Source organism: Uloborus diversus, chromosome 4 (assembly GCF_026930045.1).
Source record: "Uloborus diversus isolate 005 chromosome 4, Udiv.v.3.1, whole genome shotgun sequence".
Taxonomy (NCBI): Eukaryota; Metazoa; Arthropoda; class Arachnida; order Araneae; family Uloboridae; genus Uloborus; species Uloborus diversus.
Window position 1 is genome coordinate 78,139,131 of NC_072734.1, and position 19,121 is coordinate 78,158,251.

Consider the following 19,121-nt stretch of genomic DNA (forward strand, 5'->3'; position numbering starts at 1 on the left):
ATGTAAACAGGCTTTGGTTCAATTTTGACGCCAATCGCTGCAAGAGGTGTTGATTTTTTTTTCGAATAAAAATAGCTTTATTAATGCAACAATAAGAAAGATAAATCGTAATAGATTGTCGTCTGCGTATTTCTCGTGATTTTAATTGTATGGAAATGATCAGAAATATTATCTCAATGATTTAAAATTTTTAACTGTTGCCATCTTATGTTTGTTGACAAATAAAATATTTGTAATTAATTCAAGCAAGGCTTTTAAAATAACTTTCAATTTTCACTCTTTGCTTTGCTTTTGCAATAATTCAGACATTGGGATGGTCGTCAAGTTTTTGCATGTGTAATTTTGTTTTTGTTGGGAATATTTCTTCCTCGTCAAGCATGGGGAGGGATCAGAAAAAAAAAGAAAAATATAGAAGAAAGTTTCGTGATGGCCACAACATACTAGTTATCATTGTCTGTGTCGCTTGCATTACCATCAATATAAGTCATTTTTTTCTTGCAATGCTATGCTGCCATTTGTCACGCGTAAATGATAACATAACGCTGATTATTATTATCTGCAACAATTTGATAGCATTTTTAGTCTATATATCTTCGAAGTTCAAACCTACCCCTGACACATAAAAACCCTAAATGAGAAAATTAATTTGCTTATAAAAGAAAACATTTAAAATTAAATCGTTTTCTATGTATGATACATAGTGCTTCTAGATTTTTTCCAAACCCACGCGTCATTCCTCGCGTCATTCTAAATATTCATACTTCAGCCATAATCTTTAACCCTTTGCAACATATGGCGTCTCTCAGAGCCTTACCCACACCTGTCGAGAAGCGACGAAGCGAAAGATAAAAACATGATTCTTAGAGCAGAGTAGATTGCAGTTAATTGATAGGTATCAAAGTGCTCTCTGCCTGCGTTTACTTTACCATACATTATTCTCTGCAATATTTACCGGCCAAAGCTATACCTCAATGCAAGATTCTTTCCATTGTTCCAGAATATAGGTAGTTTTATTGGAAAGCATGTCGTATTTGAAAGAATTTTGCTCATGCTATAAAAAATGATTCCATCATTAATTCTGTAATGTATTGCAATTTTGAATGTATTGCATCAAATTTCCGCAAAGTTTTATGTGTTATAAGTTTCGAAAAAGATAACTAGCTCTCCTGCTAACTTCATCATCATGCTGGTAACAGAAGAATATGTTCTATCAATTGCATTCTTTCTGCACTTAATTGTTGGAGTAAATCAAGAAATTTCAACCATTTCGCTTTCGGACAATGTGCACAAGCGGGAATCTTTGCTTACCGAAGCGTGGATGGCACAAAGAAAACATCAACAAACTGTGCATGGTTCTTCAAAACCAGATCCATATGCTGCTACCACTTCTGAAGAAACACATACTACAATTAACAAAACCTCTCTTTCTTTAAATGACAGTTCTTTGTGCTACCCACTGGATTCCTGTACAGACCGATGTGGAGGACAGCCTTCTGTTTTACCATATATTTGCAACTGTGATCCTCTCTGCAGCTATTATAATGACTGTTGTTCTGATTTTGAAAAACTTTGTCACTTGGATTCAAATACTACAGAAACTGTTTTTCCTGAAAGACATGCAACGCCATCATGCACTCGTTTGTTTGATATTTTCCCTGTAATAACTGTAGCGCAATGCTCTGAGGAATTTCCCGAAGGGCTTTTCAAGAAACGCTGTATGTCCGAAACATCACAAGAGTGCAGATATGCTGCTCTCTTCAGAGAAGAGAGTGACCTCCAAGAAGGTTGCCTCGAAATTGCGTTTGCAAAATGCGAGCAGAATTTTCGATTAAAATGTGATGTATCTGTCGAACCAAAGTGTGGGCCAGCTATTAAAAGAACATGTCGCAGATTTTCGTTAAAAGTTTGCAAGACATGTAAAAGTGAAACTTTACCAGTCATCGGCGACAACGGGATTGTATATAAAAATTCCTTTTGTGCTATCTGCAACTTCCAAAATGTGACTACATTTGCATTGCTGGATTTTGAGAATATCACAAAAGAGTTTAAGTTGGCAGATGAAAGCATGTTAAATTCTAGTATAACACCAAACATTGTTTTACGAAGGTGTTTACCGACAGCAATTGACACTTGCCCATCCACAAGAAGTTCGAATCTAGTCAATTTCTGCTTGAACCATTCTGGAGCATTAATTAGCACCCCAGATGGAAATGTTAAGACTACGTTGTACAAAAACATTTACTGTGCAATGTGCAATAATGCAAATATACAAAGCCTGAAATGTTCTCCATGGGCCCTAGATCCTTCAAAAGAAAGAGAACTTATGAATGGCCTCATAAGGCCACTCATTGCTGATTTTGTTACAGGTGATATACAAGGCATTCGAATGGATGACATTCCTGCCGCGTTCTCGATTTTGCTCAACTTCGGTCTTGATGGTCGAGAAAGGATGTATATCTCATCAGAAGGGGAGAAAGACATGAAGTATTACCAGGAACTATGTGGTTCAAGTTACATTTGGGATCCATTCAGCAAAGTTTGCCGCAAGTTGTACTGCTCGACAGAGTTTGTTTTGGTTGATTATAAGTGTGTCAAGAAAGAGGACTTTGAAGGTCAAGTGAGTTCGTATAACAAGACGGCAAAGATTCCTGATTCTGATGCGAAGTTCGTGCATTTGTCACTTAGTGCCGAAATGGAACTTTTAGATATATTGCACTTTCATGGGCTGGAACCGAGTGAAATTTGTGAAACTATTCACGATTCGCTGTGTCAATCTTTTAACATTAAAAAAGAACGCATTCGAAACGTTTCTTTTAATGTTAGCGTTGCCAATTTCACTGATATTGAACAAATGATGATTTTTGTGAACAACATGGAGGATTCTGAACTAATAACATTTACAATTGATTTCGATTTATATGAAGATATATCTGTTAACGATACAGCGCTTGAGCCTTCAGTAGATAGCATAGTTTCAATGCTAGCTTCAGCACTCTCGATTAACGGTTTTGAATTTGAAGTTAACAATGTAACCGGAAGAATATTTGAATTACACCAAACCGTCTCTACTTTAACATCTTGGTGCAACCCTGACAATGGAGGAGAACGGAAAGAATATTGGAATTCTGACTTCACGTTAGTTTTGGGAAATGACAGTTCTCCATTAGTTGGCAACAAAATAAAAGGCATCTATGTCAACAAAACTCAGAAGTTTTACTCAAGTGGACAATTTGTGGCCGACATTCTTTTCCAAGGCTACCAGTTCAGTGGAAATTTGATAAACGTAAGTGGTTTAGCTGTGATTTGTGACTGGAAAGCAAAATTGGATGAATCTTGTCCACGAATTTTGTTAGAACGACACGAATACGAAGTTCTTAGGAATGGCACAGTCGTGATCCACAACTCTTCCCTCAGCAATCGAATTATAAACAATGTCTACGAAGTGACGGACAACGATAGCATTTTGATGTGTCTCCATACTGTTATACCGAATACCACAAACGAGTTCTACAGATTGGATATGAACATCGCTCAAGCTTTAGTCAGTTATATCCTTTCGTGGATTTCCATCATCGCCTTGAGTATAGTATTTATTACGTACACAATATTCCCCAAACTCCGGAATCTTCCCGGATGTAATACAATGAATCTCACATTTTGTCTGATATGTATGCAAATTACATTTATTTTCGGGCAACGAAGCACAGTGGTCGGCTTAGCTTGTAAAATGGTAGCTCTAATTCTTCATTATGAGATTTTATGTTCTCTAATGTGGATGAATGTTATAGCGTACGATTTGTACCAAACTTTTGGCAACAAATACATAAAAAGCAGCATACGCAGCAAAGCCGAATATTTACTGAAGTATATGGCGTACTCATACGTCATTCCTCTTCTGATAATAGCTGTAGCTACTTTACTCGATCAATTTGTTGAGAGTGATTTTTCTCCGCATTATGGAAGGAGTGATAGATGCTGGATCACAAGCAAATGTGCTGCCATCGTATTTTTCGCTCTGCCACTTGGATTGATTATGTTTGTCAACTATTGCTTCTTTGTTTTAACAATTATTTCGATCAGGAGTGTAAGACACAATTTGTACCTTTCGAACCAAAGCAACGCCAGAAAAGGTAAGAGTGAAGTTTTCTTATATTCCCGAATGGCTTTGGTTATCGGGCTTACTTGGGCAACAGCCTTCGCCGCAGCATATGTCAGAGAGGAAAAGCTAACTGGCCAAATTCTTACTTATTGCTTCATTATTTTTAATACTCTACAAGGAGTATTCATTTTCTGTGTGTTTGTTTGTAATCGTACAGTTTTTGAACTCTACAGAAAAACATTCCGGCAGTTAGCGAAAAGAATAAACTGTGGAACAAATTCAACATCTGCTCTATCCAAATTAGCTAATGTGATGAAGCGCACAGTGTCCTCGGACACGGTGGTGTCCACCATTTCGAATAGTAGCGGAGCTTCAAATGAAACTCAATTGAGCACTTTGAGGGAAAATGATGTAATTATAGACAGCCACAATGTATAGGAACTGATTGACTTTTGTTAGAGGTTTCAAAGAAGCAAATGTTGCTATTTTATCTCGCATCATACTAATTTACCATCAGCAACAAAAGATCCGAAAAACAAATATGCAAATATCAGGCTTTAGCAGGGGTGCCCCAACGGGAAGTGATGGGAGGTCACTCAGTCCTTCCAAAACTTCTCTTATTCGGTAAATTTTGTCTGATAGTTCGGCAAATTTGAAGACAATATTACAATATTGCAAATGCTTAATGTATCTTTTCAAGAGATGGTGAGTTTCGTGCATGTTCTCACTTTATTATTCAGATTTAAATTCAGGTACATTGCGAATTTCCTCCACCGAAAAATCTTAGTTCGGGGTGCCCCCAGATTTTAGTTTAAGGCCACTCAGGTTAAATACTGGTGAAAGGCGAAATTTATAATGCTTTTGTTCAAAATAAGCTCTTAAATACGTTGCTTTTTCTTTGTGTGCACTAATTCTTCAAGCATGTGAAAAACACGAATCTCTCTGATTTATAGTTTGGATTATCAAGTGTAAAAGTTGAATGTAAGGTTTCCTTATTTTTGGGAAAGGTAAGAAATGAGTTTTCCCCAAACTTCAAACACGAGAGTTTAAATTGTGTTGAAAAAAAGTAATTCAGCTTTAAGAGTTCATTTAAAATTTCAGATTAACTTTCGAAAAACACTATGCCTCATTGCAAATCATATTGACTATCCGGTACAAAAATGAATTCCTCTTTAACAATAATATTTTAAGGTCCCCACAAATTTGTGCACAATATGATCAAAAATCACCTTCCGATTGAAGGATTTCTTTGCAGTTTTCAACCTCTGTAAGGTGATGTTTTTCTCAGGAACGGCAGTTGTTTCCAATCCTTTTGCGCAATGATGATTCTATTCCAAATAATCTTCAGGTTAAACAATGAAAGTTCTCTGATCCCCCCCCCTACTTACGGCTGAAAATTCTCTTCGAGGAATAGTCTAAAACTTCTAAACAATCAATTAATTTTTAGATAACATGACCAGATTTTTCAAGCTAAAAATTAGGGCATATGCCAAATATGCCGCGGTCAAGTAAACGGCAGTATCTGCAAAAAGGAGGTTTCAAGATATTTGAAGAAATAGGTGATGGATTCAATGCTAAAAATTGGGAAATGTTTTACTTCGACGTCTTTTTTTTTTTTTTTTTCAGTGAAAACTAAATCAGCAAGCTTGTGCAATAAAATTAATGTGCAATGGATGACAAAAAAAAAAAAAGAAAAGAAAAGTTTGCAGTTACTGTCCTTTACCAGCCCACGGTAGAATTCCCCCCTCCCCTTCCCTTTTTTTCAGAAACTCAATGTGTAACCAAGCGGAAAATTTTCAGATTTTTCATAAAAAATAATTTTTACATGCCTCGTCCCTTGCAATACAGCGAAATGTGGGGTAAAGTGAAATAGTAAAGACGACATACCTTTTTCAAAAAGAACAAACTGGAAATTTGTTCTGAAACTTACAGTGCATGAAGAAAGAACATTGCATTTTATGATAAAATTTGCTTTGAAGTATTATTTTTTTTATTTTTGGTAGTTAAGTAATTGTACCTTCTCGAAAAAAAAAAAAAAAGAAACGAGCTGTTGTGTGCATCACTTGACTTCTTTTTACTTCAATTTAATGTCACTTCCCCATTACTGGCAATTTTAATGTGATTCAATAGTTTACTCTCAAATTATCACCAACAGGGGCCAAATTGAAATCAGATTAAAAAAAAAAAAATTTTAAAAATCGCCAAATTTGTCGCTAAGTTGGCGACAAAACTCGTCAAACAAAAGGCTGGCGATATATCGCCAAGTGTCCGCCAAACGATAACACCATTTGAGTTTACATCGAAATTAACAATGATCCCCCCCCCCAAAAGGGGCAAAAGACCCCTTTAGAAACGCTCGAATGCAACCAAAAGGGGCATTCGAGCGTTTCCCCCCCTAGTGGGGCCTAGGGGGGGCACAACTAGACCCCACTAGGAGTCTACGTACCAAATTTCAGCTTTCTAGGACATACCGTTCTTGAGTTATGCGACATACATACGCACGTACGCACATCCGCACATACATACATACAGATGTCACGAGAAAACTCGTTGTAATTAAATTGGGAATCGTCAAAATGGATATTTCGCGACCTTTTGACTTTTTTCCTGGGTTTAACTTTTTTCTTAACCCATCCCGAAAAAAGTATGATAGCTTTCTTTCTGAAAATTTAGTATGTTGTCGTCCAAACATTTTACCCTCTTCAGAAAAAAAAAAGTTAAAAAAAAAATACGCGACAGCTTTCATTTGCAATTTTTTTAATGAAATTTGGAAAAAAAAAAACCCTTTGTTTTTCGCTTTTTCCTCGATTTAATTCTTTCCAATTCAATCCCACAAAAGTATATGAGAGATTTCTTTCTGAAAATTTAGTATGTAGTAGTCAAAACCTTTCACCCTCTTCAGATTTTTTTTTTTTTTCAAAAATATGCAATAGGTTTTTTTTTTTTTACAACTTTTAAAATTCAGATTAATACATCGTATCTTCTAGCATTGCCCCCCGCCCCCCATCGGGGGGAAAAAAGCTCTCTTCCGAACTGCTGAGACGTCATGCTTTTGACGTCACAACCTGGATTGAATCTTATTCGCTGCAAAGCTTCTTTCTTTTTTTGCTGTTGCTAATTGTAGCACTTGGTTTTTTTCTATACTTTTTTTGTGTAGGAATTTCATTTATTTTTTTGTCAATCCCCCCTCCCCGCCGGACGTTTCGCTGTATCTATTTTAGGTTACATATTTGTGCGCACTTAATATAATTAAAATAATGAGTTTTTTTTTTTTTTGCAAACGCTACTTCTTGTACACTACCTGGAACAAGGAAAAAGCTTTTTTTCGCGCTATTTATTTAAACGAATAAAACGCAGTTTTTTAAATAATCTTTATTTAGATTAGAAAATGGGCGGGGAGGTTAAAATAAATAGAGACGAATAAAAAAAAATAGAGATAAGTCGTACAGGTAGGTAGACGCCGAAGGCGGCAATTTTGGCGTAAAATGGTGTATGACACAAAACTCAACTGGAAACAGGAAAGAAAATACGAAAAAAAATAGATTTCGATTAATTAATACTGCTGCCAATTTTTTTAAACAGCCGCCGAAGGCGTCGAACTTCGCGTAAAAACAGGACGGGGGAGCGCCATACTGGTACTGCTAGTAAGATGTAGTTTTGAAAGATTTTAAGCATTTATATTTCTTATAAATTCTTAAATTCACTTTGGATGCCCCTCCCCCCAAGAAGGGTGTCATCTGGGACGGACCACCCACTGGTTGTGACAGTACTGCAGAGGAGTAATATGAAACAAAGAAGCAATACTAGTTGGTATCAAGCTGTAATCTGTTTATCATTCACTAACGTAATTTGACAAGGCTACCAGAAAAACTTCAACATAGTGCGCAACCTGACTTTAACCGACTGAAAGTTATCCGTTCATTGATGTTCCAACCGATCGACGGCGACGTGCAGATAACCGATGCTCTATTTAAAATTAAGAAAAAGGTTTTGTTTTAATTCTGTAAATTCTTTTTTGCAACAAATTTTAGTTTCTAGCTATTGTAAGAATTAGAAGAAAAATTCATGATTTTTAGACAGAAAAATAGAAAAAACAGTGAATTTTTGTAACCATGCGAGAGTCCGCAGTAAATACTTTTTTGCAATAAATTTTACATTCTATTTTTTTTTTATAGAATTTGCAAGAAAACTTTATGCTTTTTAGACATAAAGATAAAAAGGAAAAAAAAATGAATTTAACTTTTCACCCTTTATAGTACTAAGTTCAAAATAATTGTAACTTAAAAATAAAATTTGATATACGCTAAGTTTATTATCGATGAATAATTTTTATAATTCAATTTCACACAGTTGAAGCCATTTTCTTGATTCACATTCCAGTTTCTCATTGTGATTTTGTGACGAAATATTTTGGTGTTGTTCGGGCTGTCATCACTGATCAAAATATGATGTAAATTTTGTAAAACATGCTAGTTGGATGATGAGAAAACTAGAAACTACATTCTGTGTGTGCAATATTCGTTTCCAGCGATTTGTTTTGAATATCGTGATCCGTATAAATGTGCGTTACTTGTGAATGAAATTATGTACATTTTGCTTGAAACTTTTATATATATTTTCAACTCATCTCCAGGCTCAGTTATGTGATTCCAGTTCACGAAAGGTTGAATGATCTTCTAATAAAAATTAATGCATTTACGTTTTCATTATGTGATATCTCGTTTGCGTCATTAATGATATGAAGGGACGTCACTGCTGCAGTCTATAACAGTGGTGCAAGTCTCTTAATTTTAGATGCAATCAGGAATTTTTTGGGGGGATTGTTTCAGTTTCACCATAACAGTTTTTACACGCAGACCCGTCATTTAGGGAGGGGCTTATTACCAGCTCTTCGGAAGGGAGTGAGATCGGGAAAAACGGGCGATTTCACGATGTGTATCGGGGAAAAAAAAAGAACCCGTTTTCGGGTTTTTTACTCGTCCGCTTCAGAGGTGGTGAGATCTCGTAGTGAGATACAGTGAGTAGTTTTATATGACTTTAATCTAAGTTGCTAAAAATTTAGGGTAAACAAAAGATAGTTAACTAAGGAGCTTTGACCTCAAGCAAACTAGGGAGACGACCCAAAGACTAATTTGATGTTTTTTCATTTTCATTTTTGAATAGATAAGATATTATGATTTAGGCCTAAAGATTTGATTTTATGTAAGCAATAACTAATATTGTGAATATGAAGGCCTTATTTTTTTTTAATGAATAACTAAAAGAAGATTTTGGTCTAAAAAAATGTTTTCTTTTGACAAATAACTAAAATGCTAAGAATCGTTGAGCCCAATGAATTGCTACTTAGTACAATACCTTAAATAGTTTAGGTCTGAGCTGATCAAGTTTTGAATTTGACTTCTGCTTTCCTGACGATATGGAGTACGCTTTATTAAAAAAAAAAAAAGTAACATTTCACCTACAGAGTGAACATTTCGTATTTTACTTCAAGTATCATTTAAACCAGAGAAAACCAAACTTCTGACCTCCACGTGTCCCCTCCGAAAAATTTACGAACTTCGCGGACCCCCCCCCCCTCCCCCCCTCTGGGCATGCGCAAAAAAAAAAAAAAAAAAAATTGACAGTTAAATTTTTTATATCTACGGGGCTTATATCTACGGGGGATGTTACGGGGCTAAAGTTTAGCACTGAAAACAGGACAAGGGGTCATTGTTTTAAGCTATTTAAATCTCAGGCTAACATGGATATTAGGAAAAATTATTATTTTAGCAGGGTAGTGGAACCTTGGAACAGCTTACCGGAAGAGGTGGTAATGAGCAAAGGAGCAGACAGTTTTAAGAGGGCCATTGATCTTCACTGGGGATTGTAAATTGACTAGGACCAGTCTAGATGGGCCCAGAGCCTGTTGCTGGTCGTCACATTTGTATTTGTATTTATTTCTAATATAATAACGCTTTTTTTTCCTTTTTCATTCATTGTTCTGTTTGTTTTCAGAGCTCTTGTCTGGTTTTAATTCGTACATTATTATTTTGAGTTCAATTGAAAAAAAAAATGTTTTATTTGAAGTATAATGTCCTAGCTGTAAAAATGAACAAAATGTTTGCAGTTTACTTAATACAGTTTTATAACAATATGAACTTCGTCATGTACACAAAATTAGTTAATGTGTTGTGTGTTTACTTCCGACAATTCGGGGGGGGGGGGGGGGGCTGCTTCCTGCGTGTACTTAAGCAAGAATATTTTTATTCCTCATAAATGTGCTTTCTTTTTTAATCAAAATATCGTTACTCGTTCTTCAATCTCAATTATATTTATCGTTTTAGCTGGATAGTACCGCGGACCCCCTGGCATGAACTTGTGGACCCCCCAGGGGTCCGCGGACCGCAGTTTGGGAAACTATGATTTAAACAAAAAACACCATCAAACCTGCGATTTTGATTTTTTCAATATCGTGAAGTTTTCTAACATTCATGTGGTGGGGGGGGGGGGGTCACATCTCCCTAAGTGTTGAGTCAAGTCTCCCGAACACTAGGGACACTTGACCCATATGTAGACTTGAGGAATATAATATTTCTGTACCATTTCTACTTAGAATTAAGCTATTATTTTTAGCCATAATAATGTGTGCACAATGACAACCTATTTATGTATATTTTTTTATTTCGTTCTAACTATTCTACAAAAAAAAAAAAAAAAAAAAAAAAAAAAAAAAAAAAAAAAAAAACACGAAAAATTGGATTAAATCTCCCTAGCTTCCCCTATACATCAAGTTTGTTATTGACATTACTTAGAAATTTTTGAAATTATAGCAGTAATATAGCAGTAATGAAACGAATTGACGCAATGCCAAAAGAATTCACTGATCCACTAAGAAGCATTTGTTCGAGATTATCATATATGTACGTCTGTAGAGTAGTATATTCAAAATTGTATGCTATATATTGATTAAAAAAAAAGATCGATGTTTTGAAAACTCAATGTTTTTTGGTCGATGTATCACACCATCGATGTTTTAATTTCTTACATCGATGTCGCACCTCTAATTTGTATCATTTGCAAAAGGTAGAATCAGCCAAAAATGATCGAGTAGTAAGATGCGCGTTCACGCTTATCCTATCTATTACATTACAAAATAGTATCATTATCAAACAGGCCTATTACGAATAATACAACTGATGTTTCCACTTCAAGGTCATCTGCCATCTCTCCGTGGTCAAGCTTTAACGTAAAGACGGAAATTTGAGAGTTCTGCATGTTTTTAAACAAGTGTGCAGGCATCATCATTGTGTAAAAGATGACCCTGATAGGTTTTTTTTTTTTTTAAGTTGAGGGGTCTTACATATTCCCCTCCCTCAAATGTGAAGAAAGTAATTTCTACTAGTTTAACCTGTGATGTGGAAGTTTGCTAAAAATATTTAGTTAAGAATTTTACATTTTACCTTTCCAGGGATTTTTGATGAGCTATTTACACTCCATTTATGGGAAAGATAGAATAGATATAAACCAAGAATTGCGTCAGTTGGCGTGCTCAATTACGTGCTTGACTTGAACAAAATTAATTGGTGCTTTCAGACAATGTATGTAAATTCTATTGGTTAGTTTTTTTTTTTTTTAAATTCAAGAAAATCCCCATAAGTGGCATAGCGATGTACCTTGTGAAAACCCTTTTGTTTACTTTCGGTCTCTGTATACCGCGAACAGCACTGTCTGTTCTCGAACTCCGCGACTAGCAGCTGCGAACGGTCCCAATTAAAAAAGGGGTGATGGTTTGAGGAAGCGCACTTCCCGATGTATTCAGTCTTTGCTTGCTCGTTACTTCCTTCTTGCTATCACCCCTGTTTTGATAAAATCAGAAGAGACCTGACGCATGCGCAATTTCGAGTAAGGTTTCGCGTTAAAATATCGGACAGTAGGTGTTTCTATTCAGTCCATAAATACTGTACTCAAGGGCAAATGAGGCAGGGAGAAGCAAAGGGATATAAGTGACAAAATCTAGTAAAGGTAAAATCTAGTACAAATGGTAGGTATCCATCTTGGGACAAGAGGTAGTACTGGTAACCTGGTAGGGGCTGCTGTATAGCATGATTTAAAAAAAACTTTTCAATGAAAATCTACTTAGGTCCTTATCGTTTGCTGCATTGTACTCAAAATTTGAAAATGTCCACTTGAAAACCTTTTCTTCTCACTGCCTCAAATAGAAACAACTCATTTTTTCATCTGAAAAATTAATTTTGATGCAAATTACATTTTTATGTGTATTTTACATAACTTCAGTGCATAATTACCGAACCTTTTGTACAATTTTTCTTTTTAAAGGATTTCAGATTACATTTGGTGGATTCAGCGGGTTGCATTAGATCTATGGGACACAGATTGAGTACTGATTGTGTAGAACTTCTTAAGCGTCTAAACTGATTATGTAGTGAGAGTATCTACCTACTTCAAAGTCATAGGGAAATACATCTGATTAAGTAAAATGATGCAACGTGTATAAAATACACATAAAAACATTTAATACAGAGTTAAAAACTCGGCAAACAGCGGTTTGCTGAGTTTTTTCTCTTTTTTAAATGCTTTTATTTGTACTTTATACACGTTGTGTCATTTTACTTATTCCACAGTACAAAGTTTTCGACTGCTTTTTTACAAATAAATCTGTTGTTTCCATTTGCTTTCTAGTCTCTGGGGTGAATATAAATGTGATTTAATTTGACAACAAAGTCATTTAAGTCAAATTTTTCATACCCAGTTACCACCACATCACAGTACAGGGTCCCCTGTACCTACCACTATTTAACCGGTTGGATGGGACCCTGAAGACAGCTGTTTTTTTAAAATACAGATCAGAAGCCGTGCAATCCCTGGCCCAGCATCCCCACAGGCATTGAATCACTTGGGAAACTTTGTGACTATGACTTATTTAATCTGCCCCAGTCACCAATAACAAACACTGAGGATCTTTGACCGGCTGGCATCGAATCCATGAGCCCTCAGGTACAAGTCTATGCCTCACTGATCAGCCTGTCCAGTTTGATTCTTGGACGAAATGCAAAATCCGTCTTGATCAGAATGCAAATTTGTCTTGGATAGAATGCAAAAAAAAAAAAAAAAAAATCTCAATTTATCCAAAAGAAAGGGAGTGATCAAAAGTTGAAACATTGAAATTCTGTCTCTTTCTCCAACTGACTGTAAAAAAATCATTTCATAAGCAGTGATTGAGAAACAAAAGACACCACAACATTACACACAAAATGAAACAAAAAAGTATTCCAATTTATTATCACACTTTATTAGAGAGCAAATAAAAATCAACACCACTTGAATCTTCTTAAAACAATAAAAGGTGTATAATACAGGCTAGAAGTTTGAAAGACTTATACTTTTTATGTAAATCATAAAAACACATGGAATACAACAAATATGCTATGTACATAGGTTGAAAATTCATAAGTTTCTTGCAAACTGATAAAATGGCTTTACAATATCACTTAAAAGCATATAGATTTTCTTTTTTTATTTTCTTAAACAATCCAACTACTCTACAACCTTCTCACTAGAAAACCTTCCATAGTTTTGCTTTCTTAAACACTTATGCACTATAACTTTTAATAACCTGCTTTAGCAATGAGAAATAGGAAAAACTTGGTACCTCATATTATAAAATTATAAAAAAATCAATAAATAATAGTTATATCACATTTGATGACTAGCAAACATCTAAACTTCGCTTGTTTTAAACTTCAAAGCTTCAGAAATTATAGGGGTAAAACAGAAAGTTAATCATACAAAACATTTAATTCAACGTCATCTTCCATTAGTTGCAATGAGTGGTTAAAAAAATATTTTAATCAAAAATAAATAAGAGAACAAGAATCAAATTCAAAAATTTTTTTAAATCAAAAATAAAACAGTTCAAACTATAACAAAAATGAGCACACTGATGACAAAATCTTAAAATGTCAAAAAATAAATAACGTATAGTAAATCAACAAAACATCAACTTAATTTTTGAATAAATGATCCTTTACAGAACAAAATCAATGGCAAACGAAACAAAAATTTAAGCAAAAACAAATGCATAACATAACTTTTTACCACACTTACGGTGTATGTATAATAGAGTAGATTATCCAATAAAAGTTCAACCACAACAATAGTGCAATAAAAACAGTAAAAGGTAAAAATTTGGTTGAAATATCAAAAGATATTTAGAAAATATTAGTTCAACAAGTATAAGCTTCTGAAACAACCAAGTATTCAACCATTTTTTTTTAAATATCGGTATACTTAGCATTCGTCAACAAAGCATACTGCAAATCCAAATAAATAAATACATAATCAATCAAGCAGCCAAAACAGAGAATACAGTAATGTTCACAAAACCTTATACAATTTTATAACAGTGCTAAAGTAAGATTATAATTTAATTTGAAGACACTGAAATAGAAATAAGAATACTCATAAATATTACTTGCTTTTAACCATTGCTACACTGCTTTTAATGCAGGTGGCAAGTTAGGTATTTCACAGATGGCACTACCAACATGAATATCAAATAATTTTTGCTTTTTTATGACAACACACAATTTTAAAAATTAATAAAACGAAAGCTTACTTTTTTTATTCATCAAGGGAAAGCTTTTCCTTCATCCAAATCATCTTTTATTTTGTTTAGCTCATAAACGAGGATAACAGCTTTGAAGTAAAAAACATGGCACTCAAAATATATCCCTCACAAAACAGCAAATTGCAAGAGACAGTAATTTAACAAAACACATAAATACATCCACCATTTTCGCTTAAAATAAAAGGGAAATCTTTTCTAACAAGGAAAAATAAACTCTTAATTTCAGCTCTTCAAAACTGTACAAATGCTATGATTAAGCTATCTTTTAACACTAAAAAGGCATGGCTCATATCTCCCTTTGTCTCTGAAGAAAACATATAATAATCTTTAAACAGTCAACAGTAGTGTGTTTTTATAATTGTTAAAGAAACACATCACAAAGGCATCCGATTTTAATCACCAACAACAATAAACATTGAAACCCTTAATAAATACTTTACTGTATATAGTTAAATGACTGGACAGGTTAATACAGTTAGTATTAATTTGTGCATTAGTCAAGTGTAATATTTTACAAGTTCAACACTCAAAGTATACATAATCCAAAGTTCCCTTTGGACCATCAAAATATAGGCAAATTCACAAAGATTTCAGAGTGGGAAATGGAATGATTTCCAGAAAAAACATCAAACCTTAACTCAACCACAGGAATAATAATAATAATAATAATAAAGGATACATACATGTCTTTAATATCCTTGGAGGAAATAGTTTTAATTCAAGGGAAAAAGAAAGATTTAATCTAACATCCAACAACTTTATGCGTTAAGAAAATAAATCAAATAATAATTGCAAGGTACAAAACACTTCATATATATTTCAGTACAGTTTCTAAGTGTGGATTTTTTAGATCCATATTGGATGTATCATGAACATATTTTTTAGATTCATATTCGATATTTTATAAACAAAGTATTTAAAAAATAAAATCTAAAATTTTAGATAGTGATACAATTTCTCAACATCTGAAAATTAGTTTTTCTTTTAAAGAAGATTGAATATTCAAGAATGTTTCTGAGAATCATTCTAATGTCTGCCAACATCTAACATGTGAATAAAAATTTAAAGCCATCTTTTACAAAGACCTTAAAAATGCGCCTTGGTAACATTTTTATCTTGATAAGTTCTCTATGAATGTTTCAAATAATTAATATGATTTCAAAACAGTCACAGAAGAGTGGAACATTAGTAAATAAACAAATATTTAACAAAAATGTTGAACTGAACTTAGAAAGATTTATCATGTACATAAGGGGTTCTCAAACTTTTCTGACTCGGGGCACACTTGGAAGAATTTGGTTTTTCACATGGCATCCCAGTCTATATTCATAATACATATGTATGTATACATATATATCGGTACCTCGAGCCCCTTTCCTCTCCCTGCGGCACCCACTCTGAGAACCCCTGATTTACATCATTCATATTTCAGGAACTATCAGCAGTTTTAAACTTTTCCAATGACATTTCTATAATCTAACTGAATTTAGAATTATTTAAAACATTGCAACTGTCAATTACTTCATTATAGAGATTTTTTTTTTCAAAAATCAAACAAATTCACCTAAAGAGAAATTAAATTAATAAAATAATGGATATTGAATAAAAGGCCACAAAAACATTTGGGAAACATAATTCATTTAGAAATTAGAAGGTTAATCGTGAACTAAGGAAAAATTTTTTTATTTTTTTATTAGTCAATATTCAACTACATTCAAACTTTAGATAATGGTTCTCAAACTTATCTAACCACAGAGCACCTTTGACACAAAATGTAGCATTAAAATAGGATACCCTCTTTTAAATTAATGCTTCTTGTACTCATTGCCATAAGCAATGAACACAAAAACTAATAATTAACATATAAGAGCAGTTTCATTCCTTTAAAACTAATAATTAAATTAAAATCAAAAACTATTTCACAGAACAGTAGGTAGTTTTTTTTTAACACTTAACAATCTGTAAGTTGAGAACATTGTTTCATTAAAAAAAAAAAAAAAAAAAAAAAACATGGAACAAAATAATAATGCAAAATAGAATTTGATTCAAACCTTCACTTTGAAAGATACAATGTTTAAGCCAGTGTTTCCAAATGTAGGTCACAAGTTTCACAGGGCAGATTTCTTATGTAGGGACAAATCCAAGAATAGTTTTGTTTGACTTTTGTGGTATTTATCTGTTATATTATCAAAATTTCACTTAGGCAAACAACATGCTATGTTTATGCATTGAGCAAGAAGAGTTAGTATTATCAACGATTAATATTATTGACAAATCATATTTGTTCTATATAACTATATGTATTAAAAAAAACTTTTGGCTCTTCTTCATCAAATCATCCATGGTCACTTTTCATGGATGTCTTTGTTTGAAGACTTGTTTAGATCTAGTTAATAGTCTTTTAAGATTTTTCTATATTATTAAAGATACATGATTTGAAGAAAATGAATTACATAGCATTAAAGACAAAAATTTTAGAGGTGCTTTTGAGGGTCATGACCAATAAAAGGATGGGAACCACTGGTCTAAACGGTTTCAGGAAACAAGTAAAATGAAAGAAAAGCAAATTTACACAATAAGTACAAATATTAGAACTGCAACTATAAATCTTTCAAATAGGCACAAGTTATTTGCAGAACTTAAAAGATTTTAATTAGCTGATTGTCACAATATTCAAACATGGTTATAATAAAAGTATCCACAAATACGAGTTGAAACAAAGCAGGGGGAAAAAAGCTTTACAGGGAATAAGGAGAAAGCATATGAAAAATTACACCGATAAATATAAGCTAAGCTTTGCTTTCCATGTTCAAATTTTATAAAACAGTGAAGTATATTTGAACTGATACATAAATTAAATAGCAGTCTGTATAATCTGATAATCGGACACACATCAAAAGTCAACTTTGTAGCAAATGAGTTAGCAGCCAATTAAAAAAAACTTGGGAAGAGTCTACACAATTAAATTTTCATTTATGTCTTAAGTTCTCGCAACATTTTTCTTAAAACTCCAACTAACAATCTTCGAAGTTAGGCCTAATACAAAAAGCTTTTCACACTCATTAAAACAAAGTTAGTCTTGTATTAAAGGGGGTAAAATTGCTCAATTACAGTTTTTTAAGTAGAAAAGCTTTTTCATTGCTTAATGAATTAAGAGATCAAGAATATAATAATAATGATATTTCTTCAGGTAACCAGAAAAAAATTCAATTCCAATTCATTAGTTAACATGAACCAAGTATATCATTTACAAGTTCGGTAGCATAGATCAAAATCTTGAATTCTTTATAAAGTAAATATTTTTTTGTTTTTTAATTCTATGTCATAAAAAATATAAGTTGAGACTTTTGTTAAGCATATGAATTACTAAGCATGAATAATTATTCTGTTCAGCATCAGAGCATTTCCATGCTCTGATGGAAAGGTTCCTTCTTCCTCCAAAACATTTAATTCCAAATTAGTGAATTACAACATTTTTTTTGCATGGTAAGATTGAATGAAAGCACTTACCTGCTATTTTAATCAATGATAAAAATTAAATTAGAGCAGGGAATGAACAAAACATTGAAACTTTATAGACAAATCAGTCTGCAAAAGCATACTTGCAACCAGAAATTGTTACATCATTTACCACCCGAATTAGCACAAAGTGTTTAATGCAAAAATACTTAAAAACTTCTTGCAGTTCAGTAAATGCAATAATTCCTTGATGAATTTTAAATGTTTCACTCATAAGTTTAAAGATTGTATAAATAAAAGGACAAAATTGATAGTGTAAAGAAATAAAAAATCATGTTTTCCTTTAAAAAAGTCAATATACTAATTTTAATTAATAACATTTTCCAGAAGAAAACAAACTAACAAAATAAAAACAAGTACAATCTGATAGCGGAAAATGAACAAAAGATAAGTCTTTTGAACATTAAATGTGCACAATTAGTGTCATATCATAAAACCTGAGATTCTATATAAAACTTCCAAGCTACAAAATTTTCCACTAGGAGAATTTCAGAAATTATCTCCTAACAAGAACAAACATGGCACAAATTATGACAAGGTGTCAAATTACCTAAATTAGGGACAAATGTAGTTGCTCTGGCTTAAAGTATGCAAATTATAAGGCATAAAAACTAAACACTCTGTTATCAAAATAAATAAAAAGCTAAATTTTTCCACCAAAAGTTACTATTCAATTTCCTTTTGAAAAGTACGTTTTTATTGGAAAGAGCTTTCAAACAGTAAAATTTTTATAATAACTTTTCAGGTAATAGAGGGATTTATTAGAAATAAAAATAATCATCCTCGCTATCACCTTCCTAGCCAACTGCATTAGTTTTCTCATAACTTACAAAAATTACAAGAAGAGAAATATATCAATTTCTATGCAGGGAAGGC

At 33.2% G+C, this 19,121-nt stretch overlaps 1 protein-coding gene across 1 annotated transcript; it reads left to right on the forward strand.

Moving 5' to 3' along the window:
- Window positions 1-1,183: 1,183 nt before the first annotated feature.
- LOC129220656 (uncharacterized) lies at window positions 1,184-4,537 on the forward strand. The gene is made up of 3 exons (XM_054855085.1): window positions 1,184-1,352; window positions 1,473-1,637; window positions 2,367-4,537. The coding sequence occupies exons 1-3, from the start codon at window positions 1,184-1,186 to the stop codon at window positions 4,535-4,537; spliced, it is 2,505 nt and encodes an 834-aa protein (XP_054711060.1).
- The last annotated feature ends 14,584 nt before the right edge of the window (window positions 4,538-19,121 follow it).

What these genes read in the sequence shown, in the direction of transcription:
- LOC129220656 (XM_054855085.1), top strand. Translation starts at nt 1,184, where the DNA reads ATGCTGGTAACAGAAGAATATGTTCTATCAATTGCATTCTTTCTGCAC. An exon ending in ACATCAACAAACTGTGCATG is followed by an intron (nt 1,353 to 1,472) that starts GTTCTTCAAAAC and finishes ATTCCTGTACAG; the next exon opens with ACCGATGTGGAGGACAGCCT. An exon ending in TGCAACGCCATCATGCACTC is followed by an intron (nt 1,638 to 2,366) that starts GTTTGTTTGATA and finishes ATTTTGTTACAG; the next exon opens with GTGATATACAAGGCATTCGA.